The 18,246-nt window shown below is 31.4% G+C and overlaps 5 protein-coding genes across 5 annotated transcripts; 3 read left to right on the forward strand and 2 right to left on the reverse strand.

Moving 5' to 3' along the window:
- The first annotated feature begins 3,943 nt into the window (after window positions 1–3,943).
- Window positions 3,944–5,170, forward strand: LOC124940681 (ethylene-responsive transcription factor 3-like). The gene has a single exon (XM_047481213.1). It carries the CDS (start codon window positions 4,108–4,110, stop codon window positions 4,819–4,821), a length of 714 nt encoding a protein of 237 aa, XP_047337169.1. The 5' UTR covers window positions 3,944–4,107; the 3' UTR covers window positions 4,822–5,170.
- Window positions 5,171–9,384: 4,214 nt separating this feature from the next.
- LOC124939044 lies at window positions 9,385–10,062 on the forward strand. The gene has a single exon (XM_047479560.1). The coding sequence runs from the start codon at window positions 9,385–9,387 to the stop codon at window positions 10,060–10,062; it is 678 nt and encodes a 225-aa protein (XP_047335516.1).
- A 289-nt stretch (window positions 10,063–10,351) lies between these two features.
- Window positions 10,352–10,717, reverse strand: LOC124939045 (glutathione S-transferase T3-like). The gene has a single exon (XM_047479561.1). The coding sequence runs from the start codon at window positions 10,715–10,717 to the stop codon at window positions 10,352–10,354; it is 366 nt and encodes a 121-aa protein (XP_047335517.1).
- Window positions 10,718–12,879: 2,162 nt separating this feature from the next.
- Window positions 12,880–14,651, forward strand: LOC124940423. Its single transcript, XM_047480940.1, has 4 exons — window positions 12,880–13,346; window positions 13,416–13,865; window positions 13,944–14,256; window positions 14,374–14,651. Exons 1-4 carry the CDS (start codon window positions 12,951–12,953, stop codon window positions 14,508–14,510), a joined length of 1,296 nt encoding a protein of 431 aa, XP_047336896.1. The 5' UTR covers window positions 12,880–12,950; the 3' UTR covers window positions 14,511–14,651.
- A 113-nt stretch (window positions 14,652–14,764) lies between these two features.
- LOC124940424 (upstream activation factor subunit UAF30) lies at window positions 14,765–16,380 on the reverse strand. The gene is made up of 3 exons (XM_047480941.1): window positions 16,220–16,380; window positions 15,077–15,267; window positions 14,765–14,989 (listed from the first exon to the last, which is right to left on the reverse strand). The coding sequence occupies exons 2-3, from the start codon at window positions 15,248–15,250 to the stop codon at window positions 14,849–14,851; spliced, it is 315 nt and encodes a 104-aa protein (XP_047336897.1). The 5' UTR covers window positions 15,251–15,267; window positions 16,220–16,380; the 3' UTR covers window positions 14,765–14,848.
- Window positions 16,381–18,246: the final 1,866 nt, after the last annotated feature.

Genomic DNA, 18,246 nt, shown 5'->3' on the forward strand with positions numbered 1-18,246 from the left:
ATTTGTTCCAAGTGGATAATTGTTAATTTAAAATACAAAATATTATTTTGAATCTATTAATAAATAGTATTGTCTTTAATTGCGAGTTTCTCAAATAATTTCTAAACTTTATTTTTATTTTTTATTTTTATTATTAATGTATAAAATTAGAATGATATCCCAAAACTATTATTTTTATTTTTATTTAAAAAGTTTAAATTAAGAATCATTGGTTGGGTAGTGGGTTTTTAAATTATTATTATTTAAAAAATGTTTATTAATTGTGATTTTAAGAAATTGTATTTTTTTAATTAAAATTATTTAGAAGGTATTAATATGTAATAATAAATTTAAAAAATATATAAATAAAATGCATTTAGTATTTTTAATAAATGATTGAGTATTTTTTATAAAAAATTAATTCTCATTAATTTAAAAAAATGAGTTAATATAAAATATTAATTTACAAATAATACAAAATAATATCTTAAAAAAATTAAAACAATGAATAATGAGAATTTTGATATTAAATGAAAAATGATGATAAACAAAAAAATATTGACAAAAAAGTTACATGAAATGAATGATGGTTTATTTGTTGCATGAGAGAATATTAATATTTTCAATTCACCGAATTATTTCCTTTGTGTTCTCTATTATTTTTCATATTAAATAACATGATAAATTTATAAAAAAATATAATTTAATTGAACAAAATTCAACAATTTTGAAATTTTTGACTGTGACTCAAAATATAAATTTATTTGAGTTCCAAAACGGTGAGTGAAAAAATAGAGCAAGCCGAACAAACTAATAATGCAGTGTAAGAAAAAATTCTACAAAATATTTTGAGCGGTAATGAAATTTGTCATTGCCTATGAGTTGGTAAGCAACACAAGAAATTGTTATGACATGTGATAACTCATCATCTACATATATCATCTACCTATATTGTTCAAATCTCGCAACTTCATCTCATTTGTTGTTAAGAAAGAGATGTACACATATTCGATAAAGCATCACCAAGACAATTGATTAGTATGAGTAGAAACGATCCAAAAAAAACTGAGTATTATTCGGACAATAAAAATCCGAGTCAAAGAATTTAAGCCGACTATTGAACCGAAAAAATAAACATTAACACAAATCTAAGTATAAAAATGAAAACAATACACATTCGGTTGCTAAAAAAGATGCCAATAACAACTTTTAAATTTATTTAGAAGATATTTAGATATAAAAAAAACTTTATTTTTCATAATCTATGTGTGTATATTGATTAATACACTTCATTGTTTGATTATATTTGAAACTCAACCCAACAAACTCTAATTTAGATGCTTTGAACTACATAATTTATTATACTATGGGTAAACACAAAAATTTTACCTACCTAATTTATAAATTTAAAAATAATTATTTTAATTATTTTTAAATAAATAAAATCAAAGTAAATAAAACTAATATCAAAACATAATTAAATAATTAATTGAATTAATTATTATGATAATTAAACCTTAATTAATTGAAGATAATGGTCAGGAAAAATAAATAAAATAATTTAGGATAAATGTTATACTCATTTTATCTCAAATTAATTTTAGAAAGATCAAATGGAATTAAAATAAATAATTTAGGATAAATATTGTATTCATTTTTATCTCAAAGAAATTATTTATTAAACCAAAAAAAAATAAAAAAAATTGGCAAAATATGTGTCATATTTATTAAAAATATTTTGTATATTTTTAATATTAAAAATAAAGCCAAAAGAGTAAAAAAAAAATCAATTTCAATCAAATCTTTAAGTTTTAAATCGCTTGTGATCCTGTGTGGCTGAAATTCAGAAGAATCGCAGCAAGAACCACAACCTTGAGATAGGATCCAACGCCCATGAATGCACCACGTCGCCCGCTGCAACAGAGGGAGACGCGCTCGCGAAGCAGCGAACCACTAAACGACTGCTTCAATGTCGTCTCCTCCAACGCGGACAGAACGCCCATGAGTTAACGGAATGTGAACGAAACTCTCAGCGACCACGCGTGTGCCCCAAAACATCGTCGTTTTGGCCCTCCTTCGACGCTTAAACGTAGAAGCTCAAAAAAAACATTGTTTCGTTCTGTGTATTGGTCTTCCTCGCGACTACGAAGTAAGAACAACAACCATCTTTGATCATTCAAAGATGAAATTTTGTCATTTCTGCACATTTTGATTTTGTTTAAAAGGTAAAATTAATGATCACCCTACTCCGGTGATCATTTCCCTTACATATAGGCATATCATTGACACTTATACCGGCAATTGGTCGGAGAACGGTCAAAAGACCATCAATGGTATTTTGACTTAATAGAAGCCACTTGCTTCACAAACCGACCTCGAAAGGCTATAAATACCCTTCCTTGAGCAATCCGAAGGCAAGAGATTCACTCTCGAGTAGTGTTCATATTTTGGTTTCAATCAACCATATGAAGCATAATGAAGCTATTAAAAAGATCATTACGCTTCATCAAAACCCAAAAATCAAAAACCCGTTTTTGTTATGAAACTATTTTGATTGAATGGGACATCACCTCGGTTGAATGACACATCGAGATGATTTTTATAATGTTCCTAAAAACTTTGTGAAGCTTCCCATGCCATTGGATCAAAGAATTAGGCCTCAAACAAACTGTAAAACTTATAATTTTGATGTTCTTGAGGACTGGGAAACCTAACCCTAATTTAGCTAGGACCGAGGGAAACTAACCTCAGGTTAACCCACGATCGTGAATCCTCGGCATCCAGGACCGAGGAAAAGTTAGCTAGGACCTAGGGCTGAGTTTTCTTCACACTCAAGATCGAGAATTCTCACACCCAACCAAGAATCTCAAACCTCGACCGAGGGCTTCAATACCCCAACCGAGGACTTCAACTCCCCGACCGAGGGACATCCACATCTGACCACAAATTTTAGCACCCTGACCGAGAGTCCCTAGACCCCGACCGAGGGAGTTCCGCCCTAGGATCGAGGGTTTTTAGCCCCGATCGGTAAAATCGCACCTAGGACTAAGGACACAGTCGCAGGGTCTATTTAGTTTTATTTTAAAATTTTAAAATTATTTCGTAATTTTGGGATACAAAATCATTTTCTAAAAATCTCAAACAATAGAAAACGATTTCAAAATATTTATAAAATATTTTCACAAAAAATATTTTGATAAGGGCTCATTTAACATTTATTTTTAAACTTCAATGCCTTTAAAACTAAATGTTCTTTAGGTACATATCTCCATAGTCAATGTCACTAGCTACATGTATCAATATTTAAATATTGTTTTTACAATTTTAAATACATGAAAATTTGCGCATGACTAAGACCGGAAGAATAATTAGTTAAAATAAAATGTTATATAACCAATTTTCAAAAATCAAGATTTTATAAACTATAGACTATTTTTTACCGGGTACTGAGGACATAGTTTAAAAGTAATTTCTCGAGTATCACCAAACTAAGAACTAAAAAAAATTTAAGTTAAAATACGTTTCTACACATATATATTTTTATTGATTTTAAGTAAAAAATAATTGACGACTATTTATTAAATAAATAATTTTTAATTTAAAATACAAATTTTTATCCATTAAATTTTAATTTAATTATTCTAATATAAAAAGAATAATATTTTATTTTATCAATTAAATTTCTTTTTCTTTATTATTTTTTCTATAAATAATATTTTATTTTTGTCACATCAATTAGAAATTTAAATTAATATTTGTAAAATCTGGCTATAGTACAATAGGTTTGAAAAAATATATTAAAAATGAAAAGGAGAGTGAAGGAAAATATTCTAGGGTTAGGAAAATTCAAGCATTGGAGTCCAAAATTGATTTGTGGGGGAGAGTGAAGGAATAGAAATCGAGAAAGAAAAAAAGCAATAAAATAATAAAGAAAAAGCTTCAAAGGATTAAGAACTCTCTCTCTCTCTCTCTCTCTTACAGAAAAAATGGCGAAAAGAAACAAAAAATGAAATTGAGACAGAGAAAGTTTTCTTCTTCTTCTCCATGTCGTAAAGAAGAAGAAACCTTCGAAAGATTTAACATCTTCTGTCATACTATCTCATCTCTCTAAAACTCTCTCAAGTCATCATGACCAGAGTTAGACCAACCGCACTGGTCAAGGCATCGGAAAAGCCGCCGGCGCCGGCGATACCTATGGTGCAGGGAGGTGATGAAATTAATGGATCTGATGCAGGAGGTATCAGTAAAGATATTCGATTTCGGGGAGTTAGAAAGAGACCATGGGGGAGATTTGCAGCGGAGATCAGAGATCCTTGGAAAAAAACTAGGGTTTGGCTCGGCACCTTCGATTCAGCGGAAGATGCTGCTCGTGCTTATGATACTGCAGCTAGAAATCTCCGTGGTGCGAAAGCCAAGACTAATTTCCCTTTCCCACCTTACTCTGGATTTCATCTTCAAAACCCTAACGATCTGATAATGGAGAATCGTCTCTATCCTCTTCCTCCTCCTCATCATCATCCTCATCATCCTCATCAGCGTCAGATTATTATTGCTCAGAGGCCAGCGTCGAGTAGTATGAGCAGCACCGTCGAGTCTTTCAGTGGCCCTAAGCAGCAGAGGCTTACTGTTGCGCCGGTGCCGTCTTCCTCCCGTAGGTATCATCGGTCGCCGCCAATCTTGCCTGACGATTGCCGTAGTGATTGTGATTCGTCATCCTCTGTTGTTGACGATGGAGATAAGGATATTGCTTGTTCGAGTTTTAGGAAATCATTGCCTTTTGATCTTAACTTGCCTCCACCGGTGGATGATGATAATCTTTGCATTACAGCTCTCCGACTCTGATTGATTGATTGGTTATGAAAATGGTATTCAAATCTTCCTCCTTTTTGTTCTAATGATGATGAGATGTTCTAATTGCTTGAATGTTTCTTGCAAATTTCATATACCTTTGATATAATCTCTTTAATTGTTAGGAGACTGAAACTTTCCATTCCATTGCATTTGTAAGTCTGTTGTTCTTGTTGAAGATCTAGATAGAAATGTATAACCAGAGGAGGAGGATTCAGCTAGAATCCATTCAGAGATTTGCCTTAATCATCTTCCATTCATGATGATGGCCAAGAAACTTATGCTTGCTTTTTATGAATTCATGTAATGTCATCTTAGGAGGAACATCTTTTATTTATTTGCATCAGAGCTTGTTTCATGTAGTTTATAACCCAATTTTGTTTTTATAAAAAATATACCTTTAATTGAAGAAAATATGAATATTTTGAATTAGACTATTTAATACTTTAAAATGTTATGTTATGGTTCGATTTCCACCTAGAACCAATTGGAGGTTAATAATGCATATTTGAATGAGAATGTATGGTGGTATATTTGGGTGTGAATTTAAAAGATTGTATGGTGGGTGATATATATGGGTGCAAATTTAATAGAATGATATTCGAATTGAAATGACAACTATTTGGTTCTGAATTTGAAAATGATAAGCAGTATATGTGGTTCCGAAATTAAACATGATAACTAGTATATGTGGTAAGTAGCATATGTTGTTCTTAATTTGAAAATGAAAGAATTATATGTGAGAATTACATGTGAATGTGTGTTTGAGACCTATAGTGATTTAAATTTTAATTGACAAACATCTAATCTCTCCATCTTTATTCCTTAAAAACGGTGTTATCTTTTTTTATAATGAAATATAAACCTATGTTACCTGTAAAATAATTAAAACATAGATCAGGTAATAGTTCATTTAAGACCACCAATGTTTCATGTCTTAGTCTCGGGAATTTTGAACATCATTGGGGGATTTTCATGTATGATGAATTGGTGAAGTATAGTTTGAATCTCGAATAGAAACGTAAACAATCTAGATAATAAGTGGTGTATATTGAAGCCTTTGGTTAGGCTCGTGAACCATCTAGATAATAAGTGGTGTATATTGAAGCCTTCGGTTAGGCTCGATGATTCATAGTTGGTGCTGAGTGAGCGTTTTGAAATGTCTTGTGAAGGGATTATATGCTTTTGACTCAAACAATTAGAAGAACTGAGAATTGTAAATTTGAGATTATGATCGATTTTTATTACGATAATCGGAATGTTTTGCATTGTTGATTATCAGAAATGTTTAGTATTTTTGTTATGTTAAGCAGAAATTATGATGGACAAAAATGAGAAAAAATAAGAGGAAGAATGTGAGATTATAAAGAAAAATATCTTTATCTCTTTTTTCTTTTTTTTTTCTTTTTTTTTTTTTCAGTTTTGTCATGAAAGAAGAAGAGAAAGATAGTGAATAAGGAATAAAAATGAGTGATGATATGAATGAAGAAGATAATGAAATTATTATAATATTATTTTTTTATTTAAATTTAATTAATTGATAAATTTGTATTAAAAAAAACATTCACTCCGCCACCTTTTTGATGGTACATTTATATGAATTTTTAATAATTAATACGATTTAGTTGTACAACTAATTAGAGCTTATTTTTTATTTAAAATTTTAAAAATTATATTAAAACCAATAATATAATGGTTTTAGGAGAAGTTGATATTGCGTGGCATGTTTGATCAAGAGATCTTGCATCGCGGGTCCTTTTATTTATTTTATTTTATATTGCTTTTGTCTTTTCGGTTTTTTTGATTTTTTGGTTCAATTCATCAGATTAACAATGACTAGACAAAACATAACTAATCTCCTTAATCATAGACATACATGCACCAATGACTACATTCATAATTATCTCATGACTCAAAATCAACATCTTCTAATGTAATCCACATCAAGTTCTCTAATGAGATCCTCCTTTCACTACATTCTCCTCACCCGAAATCACGACCAAAACGTCGATGAGGCAATGAAAATAACAGACGACACCAATAGATAACCATTCTCTTCATCCGAAATCAGGGCGGAAGCATCGACGAAGAAAGGAGAATAACTTAAAAACAACTATAGAAGAGGAAGAAATAGTTGATCACCTCTCAAGATGGACTTATGTTTTCAATTTTAGGTCAAACCAGATCTGAGTTATTAAAAAAGAGGTTTTATGCAATTAAACAAAACTGGCTGAATTCACATGAAAAATAGAAAAAAACTGACTTAAAACTCTAGATAGTATGAATATTAGTCAATGATTTATGACTAATTTTTTTAATTTAATTCATTATTTATTTATTTGTCAAATTTTAAAAAAAAAATATCAAAATTTATCTTCATCTCCTCATTTTATTTTTTATTTTAAGGTCATCCAACTCATTCTTGAATCCTTATCTACATGTTTTGTTTAAGGCATGTTGATAATTTGGATAACCCTAAAATAAAATACTTTTAATTTGATTGATTGTTTAATTATTTATTTAAGAAATAAGAAAAACTATTGACCTTATCCGACAGTCGTCACTCGTCAGTCAGCTAGCCGCCACGTGGCGTCTTATGATTTGAGCACCACACGTATCTGTTTCGGCGCACCCATAGTCCAGCTGTTCCATGTTAGCCACTTCCTTACAAAATTTTGATTATTTGAAATTCTCTTTTTATATTATTATCATTAAAAATTATTCATTTTATCAATTAAAATATCAATATTTTACTTTTATAAATTAAATATTTTAAACACTTACTTATTTTTATTAAATAAAACCTCAAATAACTATTTGAGATGAAACAAACATATATTAGCTGTTGAACTATATAATCATTTTATTTTATTTTTTCACTTTTGAGGATAGAGAATGAGTTTTTTTTTACTAAAGAATGTCTTTTCAATAAATCTTTTATTTATTTTAAATTTAATTAATTATTTTTTTAAATTAATTAGTGTATTGCATATAATAAGTAGTTATTTGGTTTTTTTTATTGATATTTTAAATTTCTTTTTGATAGAAGTATCTTATTTGAGTTTTTAAAAAGTTTAATTATTATAATATTATTTTTTATTTAAATTTTAATGAAATAAATTAAGGGTATTTTAAAATTATATTGAGTGATTTTGTAGTTGAAAAAAATATAAGTTTTGTATAAAAGCTTAAAAAAATCAAACTAGATTAAAAGGTGTATGATAACATTGTTAAGACATTTGTACCAGTTTTCCTATTTTGTATTCCTAAAAATAATATAAAATAATAATATTTTTATTTTATAGAATCAAAATATAAATTATTCTACATCAGCTTCCTTCTCCTTATCCATATATAGAGATGGCAATAGGTACTCGTATACGCGATACCCGTGGGTACCCGATGATCGGGTTCGGAGTCAGGGTTGGGGATGGGGAGTAAAAAATGTTACCCGATCGGGTTCAGGGATGGGTAGTGTTGGAAACCCAAACCCGATACCCGAATATTAATATATATATATATATATATTGTTAAAATTTAAATAATTTTTCAAATTCCACCTCTTAACTATAATTATTTTAACCATCATTACAATACAATAAATATAATATTTATTTTCTCTTACCCAAAACCATGAGTCACGCCAATATCATTCTAATAATTATTTCTCTCTCATTAGTCATGAATTTTAATCTTCATTTTTTTATTTTTTTCAACTTTACTTCAACTTTTATCTTTAACATTCTCTCTAATTTTGTTCTTCAACTTCTATCTTCAACATTCTCTCTAGTTTTGTGTTCAACTTCTATCTTCAACATTCTTTCTAGTTTTTGTTTAACATCTACAACATAACTATGCAAGTAAGTAATATTTTCATTTGAGTTTTTCAAATTTCGATATTATTAGTTTAATGTTATTTATTATTTAATACAGTTGTGTTTTGTTCTTTAACTTTTATAATCCTATACTTATTTATTAACTTAATCTTTTATCTCTATTTTGTAATTTCTTCTTCCGTTTTAGCAGCAACAAATGTGACATTTCTATAACTTCTACAAGACTCGCTTCAAGAAGAATGTGTTTTTTTGGATATATCATTTAAATATTCATTAAAACAACCAACTTTTCAACCACCTCAACCACTTAATTACTTATTCATATATATTTAAATATTAATTAAAACAAACAACTTCTCAACCACTTCAACCACTTAATTTATTTATAACCCTTAAATATTTATTCATAACTTCTCAACCACCTTAAGAACCTAAAATATATATAAGAACACATTCCCATAAGGAAATGGCTACTTTCACCTTAAAAGAAAATTCTAATTTGTACCAAAAGTTTTCAAGGTGTGTGTTGGATTAATTTTTGTATTTATTTTAATTGTTCAAACTTTATTTTTTTACATGATTTGGTGGTAAAAATGAAACAATTGTACAACACAAATTATATGCCTTCATATCAATTGTAGAAACATTTGATTTTTAATGTCACTAATATATATTTTTTTTTATACTTTACAGGTAAATTCACACATAAAGACTATTAACAATGACGAGTTTTCTAAATGATTTTTTAAATGAAAGCGATGATGAAGATATAATTGAAATTCTAGCCTTGAGTCGTGAAAGGAAAAAGCAAAACACGCATGGTGAAAGTTCAAGGAAATCACGAAGATATATTGATCGGGACACACTAGAAGGGCATAATCGCTTATTCAAAGATTATTTTGCAACTCTACCGGTTTATTCATCTCAAATGTTTCGTAGGAGATTTCGAATGAGTCGTGAACTATTTATGAGGATTCAATCTAGAGTGGAAGCACACGAGCCTTACTTTCAACAAAAAAGAAATTATGCTGGCAAATTAGGTTTATCATCACTTCAGAAAATTACTGCAGCATTGCGAATGTTGTCTTATGGGGTAACAGCAGATTTCATGGATGAGTACATACGTATTGGAGAAACCACAGCTATAAAAAGTCTAAGGTATTTTGTTCAATCAGTCATTGATATTTTTGGTCTTGTCTATCTACGAAAACCAAACTCAGAGGATATTACGAGATTACTTAAAATTGGTGAAGTTCGTGGCTTTCCAGGAATGTTGGGTAGCATAGATTGTATACATTGGAGGTGGAAAAATTGTCTAACCGCATGGAAAGGAGGTGGCTTTCTCTTAGCTTCTTTTTTTGCTTTCTTTTGTCCCATGGGCCTCTCCAAATTAATATAATCAACACTAGTATTCTCTTCATCATTCAAATTAGTTGTGTCACTTGAAGATGTTTTTCTTTTTGTTGGTCCTTGACGCATGTATTCTATCAACTTAGCATTAAATCTCAATTTATTCCAGCAGTTTTCTAATCGAAACAGAGTTTTCTGAATCTCATGGTAGATCTTATTGGCATCCTCAAGTTGAAAAATAAATCTCAAACTTAGTTCATCAATTTGCATTATATAAACTAACCAAGATAAAGTTAAATAGAAAATAATATACCACGTCTATGCCTGTATCACCAGATTTAATAGCCGCAAAACTTGTTTACAACTTGCTGGATTGTGCTCCATCTATTTGTGAGAGATTTATCTATTCGTTGCCCATACTTATTCTTTTTTATGACTTTCTTGTAATATGCTCCTACCTTGCTCCAGTATTGACTATTGGTTTGATCCGTTCCATGAATTGGATCAATACTTGTGTTAAGCCAAGCAGAAACCAATAGAAGGTCCTCTTCTAGAGAGAAGTTCTTACTTCGAGCCTTTTTGTATTGATCTTGAGTTTGCAGCTCATTGAACTCATAATTTGACATAAACTGATCATAATCACCACCACTAGTTTGAGATTGAAATGTTTCATTATACACTTTATTATCTACTCCTCCCGCCATTCGTATAATTGGAGAAATATCCATGATAGAAATGGGAGAAAATAGATTATTGATCTAAGAAAAATGGGAGAGAAGGAAAAATAGCAACAAAAGAAAAAAAAATGGCGGAGAAAAACAATGACGGAATTGTTAGAAATGAATAGAGAAATGGCGGGATGGTTAACCATGAAAGAGAAATTATATTATTTTATTATTTAGGGATGCTACAGTAATCCCTAAATATAAAGATTCACTGTTCATCATCCTTAAAAAATTATAAGGATAGATAATTTGATAAAGCATTTTTTTTACAACTTTTATATTATTTATCTTCATAATATAGGGGTCACAATTTGAAACTGACCCGCTGAAACCGAGCCAAACTGAATCGATTGGTATGGTTTTTCCCCGCTTGGACTGGGGATCGGGGCAGATTGGAGAAAACCCAAAATATGTTGACCGGGGTTCGGGGTGGGGATGGTATTTACATGCAACGAACCGACCCCCGAACCGATAAAATATAATTATATTTATTTAATAAAAATATATTAATTAATGAAATCATTAATTAATGTCATCATTATTTTTCTCTTTTTCATTGAAAACCTTTTATCTTCCTTCCCTCTACGGATATCTCTAATTATCTTTTACTTTTTACCTCTCATCTTCCTCAATCCTCATTACCATCTCTCTTTAGGATTTATTTTAATTTTAGTTACATCTTCTTTCTTCTACATACATGATTCTCTTGAATCTGGAAGGTGTTTTCAGTTTGAAAGTTAGTTGAACTCTTTGTTAATATTATTTAATAATATGACATCACATCTTTTTTGTATGGTGTTTTCTATATTCGTCTTTGTCTTTCACAATCTTTGTTACATCTTCTCCGACTTGACGACGATATTTTCGATTTCAGGTCAGTTTAGTTATTTTATTTCTATTATAAACAATTAGTTTAGATCGCTATTATTTAATTTGTATAATAATTGTGTCCGATAATTTTCTTTTGCTATTATATTCATGTATAATATTTTTATGATGTTATTGATCGAGAAAATTGTTTTGTTTTTGTTATTTATTAATATTCTTTTTTATGAATGTAGAATATAATGTTATTAGTGCCAATTGAACATGGTACTAACCTACTAGGTCCTTTTGAATGTAGTAAGAGATAATGAAAATGAGAAGAAGAAGAAGTTAAATTTCTTTATTGAATATGTATAATTAAATATTTAATAGTACTTCCATTTTATTTATTAATATATTTTTTTTTATTTATACAGAATGTGATCCTAATCATTGAAGATGAAGAATGGAGATTTAATTCATTAGAGTTTATGTTATATTTTGAAACATTATTATTATTGGAAGTTTATTTGTTTTGGTATTTAATATTTTAAAATTATTATTATTGAATGTTGTTTTTGTTTGGTATTTAATATTTTGATAATTTATAACTCTAAATATATGAATTATTATATTTTATTTTATTATTTATATTTTAAATTTAAATTGTTATTCGGTTTCGGTGCACCGCGGGGAAACCCCGTCCCCGATCGGGGCGGGGATGGTTTATATTTAAAAATCAAGTTGGGAATCGGGGCGGGGATCGGGGCGGGTGGATAAATTCGGGGCGAGGATGGTATTGTCATTCACCAAACCGAACCGTCCTATTGCCATCCTTATCATAATAGAGATAAAACACATTTTAAGAATTCTGCTACCAATGCCCTTACCATACTGGTCGCATAAAACAACGACATTAAAATGTAAATAAGTACATGAGTGCGTAAAAAGAATCAAACTTAAATTTGATAAATTCCAGCTAGCTATTAAGTTAAACTCATTTTTGATAACATTGTCAAAATTGACTACTCTTTTTCAATGTATCATGAATAGATAGATTACTAATAATTGGGGTGTATTATTTCAATATTCGCCCTTTAAAATAATATGAAACTTGTTAATGAAGATCTAATGTTTATAAAATATTTTAACTAATTAATATTTCCAGCACACGTATACCCCCTCTTCCCTCGCCAAAATCCAATCAATCTTCGCCACGTTGCTTCACCGAAACATACGACGCGCTTTATAGAGCGTGGAATCAATCTCTTTCAAACCAGAAGAGATTCTTAAGTCCGCCATGGAAGGAAGGTAGACAACTCAGCCTATATTTCTCTCTCTATATATCATTTTCCATTTGTTATAATCATCCATTCATATCATCATCATCATCATCATCATCATCATCATGGCGGATGCGCCGTTGATGAACCGGAAGAAATCACTTGATCGGAGCGTATCTCACGTCCACGACGAGCTTCATTACTTCCGTTCATGGCTACGGTTAATGTGCGTCGATCAATCTACAATGGCCACAGCTTGCCTTTCATGGACCGTATTCGTCATTTTCGCAATCGCTGTTCCTTGTATCTCGCATTTCGTCCTCGCATGTTCTAATTGTGATAATAAACATAATCGTCCTTATAATTCCGTTGTCCAATTGTCTCTTAGCGGTATTGCCGCACTTTCCTTTGTCTGTTTGTCGTATTTCGTTAGAAAATACGGTCTTAGGAGGTTCCTGTTCTTCGATAAACTCTATAACGAGAGCGAGACCGTTCGAAGTGGATACACCATAGAGCTCCATGTAAGATATATCTCATTCATTCCATAATCTAATTATTATAATATCTTGATCCTTGGTTTTGAAATGCAGAGGTCATTCAAGATACTGTTTGTATTTGTTCTCCCCTGTTTCACTGCGGAGAGTGCGTACAAGATATGGTGGTACGCATCAGGTGCGAGCGGGATACCGTTTCTGGGAAATGTAATTGTAAGCGATACTGTGGCGTGCGTCGTGGAGTTATGTTCGTGGCTTTATCGGACGGTGGTGTTCTTCTTGGTTTGCATCCTGTTTCGTTTGGTGTGTTACCTTCAGATCCTTCGACTGCAGGATTTTGCCCAGGTGTTTCAGATGGATTCGGATGTGGAGTCTGTGCTGCGAGAACATCTCCGCATTAGACGGCATCTGAAGATCATCAGCCACAGGTATCGGGCGTTTATAGTTTGGGCTTTGGTCATCGTCACCGCCAGTCAGTTTGCTTCTCTACTTTTGACCACACGATCGGTATACGATGTCAACATCTATAAAGCTGGTGAACTCGCTGTAAGCCATCTTCATATCTTGATATGGGTTAATGTTGGTTATTTAAAAAGATGTTTGATGTTGGTTAATTTGTTACAGTTATGTTCTATCAGCCTTTTAGCAGGGCTGATGATCTTACTCAGAAGTGCTACAAGAATCACCCACAAAGCGCAGTCGGTGACTTGTTTGGCAGCCAAATGGCACGTGTGTTCGACTATAGATTCATTCGACAATGCAGAATCCGACACTCCACCAATAGGTAATGCTGGTTCTAATAATCACCCACTTTCAGAAGAATCGTCATCAGAAGGTGACGAGGAAATTGGAGATGAGGAAGATGACCTCGACAATACAAAGTTGCTCCCGTCGTATGCACGCAGCACAATCTCCTTCCAGAAGCGGCACGCATTAGGTATGCATGTGTCCGTTTAGCATTTCAAAAATCATGTTAGATCCGCTTATTAGATATGATGCTAAAATTATTGGCTTGCATGCTATAAGTTGATGATTGATTTTGGTGATAATACAGTGACGTATTTCGAGAACAACAGAGCAGGAATATCACTATACGGGTTTGTGCTGGACCGAGGATCTCTTCACACCATCTTTGGGGTTGAATTATCGCTCGTTCTTTGGTTGCTTGGGAAAACCATTGCTAGTGTTTGAGCTTTTTAAGAGGCATGATTCTACTCGGGCATTCAACATTCTTCATTTATTTGTTTGTACACATCATAAGAGAATATGGAGATCAAAGAGAGATACTTTTTCCTTCATTTCATTCGTTTCTTGTAAAAAGTGATAGGTTGAAGTTGAACATTGGTATTTACAGTCATGTTTTTGTGTTAAAAGTATATAATATAATTATATTATTACCAAATGAACTAATGAAGTAATACAAATCAGTCCAAAAACTAATCTCATGATTGACAAAAATCTTATAGGTTCAGAAATCATTTGCATACATATAGGAAGAACAACAAAGAAGCAATCAACCAACTATTTATTTACCTGGATGGCTTTGGTGGGTTCTTGGGAAAGTGAAGCTTGATTAAATAAGGAAGTTCCGCTAGCTCGATCTGATCCTTACCCAACATAACGCTCTTCAATTTTTCATCACAGTTTACTATATTTTTGTTGTTAGAATCCTGCAGCAGCATTAGAAAGGAATATGATACATTTCCCGAAGTAGATTAAAGCAAACAAAATAAACAGAATGGAGAGAAAAATAGAACCTGAAGATTGTTGGTCTTGATATATGACCAAACACCCATGAAGCAGCCCAAGTGAGAAATCTGGGATTTACCCAACAAATCTCTTAGTGTTGAAGGAATATTCACAATGTCAATCAAACTCGCAAGCTTCTTTGGGTTGTCTGTGATTGTCTGCTTTAAACGCTGTGGTAACATCTCTCTGTTTAGCTTTTCTAAAGAAGAAAACATCAAAATTATTTGTTGAAACGAAATCCACCAAGAAATGGGAAACCAACATCTATGAACCAACAATTTGTTAAGAATAAACCATTATGGCCTAATGCTCGATAAAAGATGAGAATTCTGAAAACTCGTAACCTTCTGTAATGACCCAATTATATTAAGGGTACATGGTAAAATTGATAGGTACAAAAGTAGAATAACTCAGGACAAGTGTTTAACTAATAGAAAATTCTAGAAGCTGGCTGGATTGAGGATATATAATCCACCCAATTCCTATTAGAAGATTATGTTGTATTGGTGTATACCTATCTATTTCTCCCTAAGGAATCAAATTCTATGCCTCTCATTCAATCTCTTCATAAACATTTTGCTGATTCTGAGTAATATTCAGATATCGTCAAGCTTGTGTCTCAATCTCAAGCCTCCAATAGTTGATAAATGATCAGATACGAATACGATAGATTTAGTGTAAATCCGTTGTGTCCCACATCATGTATCGGGGCACATTTGATCTTAGTTCTTTAGTTGTGTTTTATTACGATTTTATCATTGTTGTATGTAGACTATATAGCCTTAGACTAGTTTCATTACCGGTATTCTTTTCTATCTCCTTTTATCTATCTATTTCGATCCCTTATCTTATTTTATCTTATCTTATCCATCAATCCTGCCTTATCTTATTTCTTCTCTAGTTAAGTTTACATGTTACATTCTTAACTGGACACAACAAAATCACATGAAAAAACGAAGTGGGAATTGGTTATATAGGTCTAGAATAACAGGAAACCACATAATCATTCCATAGAGATCCAAAATCAAAGTAAAATCGAATGAATCCATTGCAGCAACAGGCGAGAAGGCCGAATCAGTCACATAATCGATATTATATCCTAACAATCGAACATTATGCATCATATGGCGTTACATAATCAGTAGAAAAACCTGTAGATTCGGCGGAACAAGAGCAGTAATTTGGAGAAGCTTTACGGCTGGTGAGCTTCCTTAACACAGAGAGGCAGTTCTGGAAATCTCGTGAAGATTTCTCACAAATCAAATAGTGTTGAGAACTCTTAGAACAAAGATAACAAAAACTGTAAGTGTTAGAATGACGAACAATAGGGTTTGATATACAAATATTAAATAGAGCCCTGAGCTATTTATATCATATAAAAATGACTATCTAACTTATTAAAATAAATACTATAAAATTATATTTACAAAATTAAAATAAATAATTAATAATCTAGATATAAATTTGAATAAACCATTTATAGAAATAAATAGTCGTTACTTATTGTCTATTGTTTCTTATACGCAACTTGGTTAACCTGGACTTGAACTTGTAGCTTGGCTTTGAAAGTAAATCATTGGACATTGGGTCCAACCAATTGTAAGGGCTTGTTGGGTCCAACCAATTGTAAGGGCTTGTTGGGTCCAACTTATTTAAATAATCTGGAAAGGGAGAAAAATGATTATTGGTAATGATTTGTAATAATTTTGATGAAATGATGATGTTTTTTGGTAAAAAGATTTAAAGGGTATTGATATATATAAATAAAATAAATAATTATAATTTAAAATAGAGGGTATTTTAGTATTTTGGTTAATGACTTGATTGATTTGAAGGATGAGAGGGAGAGTGAAATGACAATTGATTTGGTTGGGTTATTTTGAAAACCCAAATACGAACAAGGCCTAAGGTTTTAACAACCCATCATACGTCTTAATGATAATTAATCATCGTTGTCCATCAGTCTCAAACACAGATATTGACACCCCACTATCTTTTTTTTATGTGGAAAACCAATTTTATTTGGGACACATGTGAATTGTACTAAGGGGCTGGTCTCGATGTCGTTTGGCGATTGTTGAGTCAACATTTTGTGCTTGAGTTTACTGAGCCCTGTATAGGTCGGTTGAGTCTTTTCTCCTAGAGGTATGCTGACAATTTGTAAAGGGTCACTTCAAAGATAAACTCATTTGAATTTTGAACGTTGAATGTTGAAGTAGAGTAGTGAACGAACAAAATAAACGGTGTCAGAAAAAACTTTACTAAATATTAAAAGTGATAGTTAAAATTATCATAGCTGAGGATTGATAAATAATGTTAAAAAAATGTCATATCAAATGATAATTGATTATATATATATGATTGAATAGAGAAAAAATTATATAAATCATATAAGGGCTTTAATCCCCTCTTTTAGCTTAGCGACAATAAGAGGTGGATACTCATCCTAAGATCATGGGTTCGAGTCCGTCAAGCGACAAGTTTTATGCCGGGTTAAATGGTTAAATGTGTTTGCGGGCTACATACTTAATCCATTGTCTCATTTTAATCCCCTCTTCTAGCCTAGCGACAATAAGATGTTGATATTCTAACCCTAAGGTCATTGGTTTGAGCTTGTCAGACGACAAATTTTGTGCCTGATTAAACGGTTAAGTGTGTTTGTAGGCTACATTTTTAATCTGTTGTCCCATTTTTTTTATATAAGGGCTTTATTGAAAAGATAAATCAAAATCTGATTATTTTGTCTCATTTGTTGCTAAGAAAATGATGAACACGTATTCGAGAAAATTTAACAACACAATCGAAATGTAATGTATGAACAACAAATAACCCACCAACAGTTGAAATATTATTCGGATTAAAAAATTTAAAACAAGAAATCCGATCCAACTATACATGATGTCAAACTAAAGAAATATCCATAATGGTTGTCATCATCAGTATCACCATTATTATGTCCAGATGCATCTTTTCATGTTGTTATAGGAGGCTAGTAGTGACAATAGCACATTATTGGAGTTTTCACCCTTGTGTGGTCACTTATAATTATACTTAAAATTTTGTAATGAAACAAATATGAATAGACAGGTCTTTCATTTGGGCCCTCTGTGGGCCTTATCCAAATCTGCATCCCCATCTGAACCCGATGAGACTCTTTTTCTTTGTCACCATGAGACCT

The sequence above is a fragment of the Impatiens glandulifera genome, chromosome 5 (genome assembly GCF_907164915.1).
Source record: "Impatiens glandulifera chromosome 5, dImpGla2.1, whole genome shotgun sequence".
Lineage (NCBI taxonomy): Eukaryota > Viridiplantae > Streptophyta > Magnoliopsida > Ericales > Balsaminaceae > Impatiens > Impatiens glandulifera.

Excerpts from the sequence above, each read along its gene's own strand:
- LOC124940681 (XM_047481213.1), top strand. The coding sequence starts at position 4,108 with ATGACCAGAGTTAGACCAACCGCACTGGTCAAGGCATCGGAAAAGCCG.
- LOC124939044 (XM_047479560.1), top strand. The coding sequence starts at position 9,385 with ATGACGAGTTTTCTAAATGATTTTTTAAATGAAAGCGATGATGAAGAT.
- LOC124939045 (XM_047479561.1), bottom strand. The coding sequence starts at position 10,717 with ATGGCGGGAGGAGTAGATAATAAAGTGTATAATGAAACATTTCAATCT.
- LOC124940423 (XM_047480940.1), top strand. The coding sequence starts at position 12,951 with ATGGCGGATGCGCCGTTGATGAACCGGAAGAAATCACTTGATCGGAGC. Across the intron at positions 13,866-13,943 it reads ATAAAGCTGGTGAACTCGCT|TTATGTTCTATCAGCCTTTT; the intron begins GTAAGCCATCTT and ends AATTTGTTACAG. Across the intron at positions 14,257-14,373 it reads CCAGAAGCGGCACGCATTAG|TGACGTATTTCGAGAACAAC; the intron begins GTATGCATGTGT and ends GTGATAATACAG.
- LOC124940424 (XM_047480941.1), bottom strand. The coding sequence starts at position 15,250 with ATGTTACCACAGCGTTTAAAGCAGACAATCACAGACAACCCAAAGAAG. Across the intron at positions 14,990-15,076 it reads TCAAGACCAACAATCTTCAG|GATTCTAACAACAAAAATAT; the intron begins GTTCTATTTTTC and ends ATGCTGCTGCAG.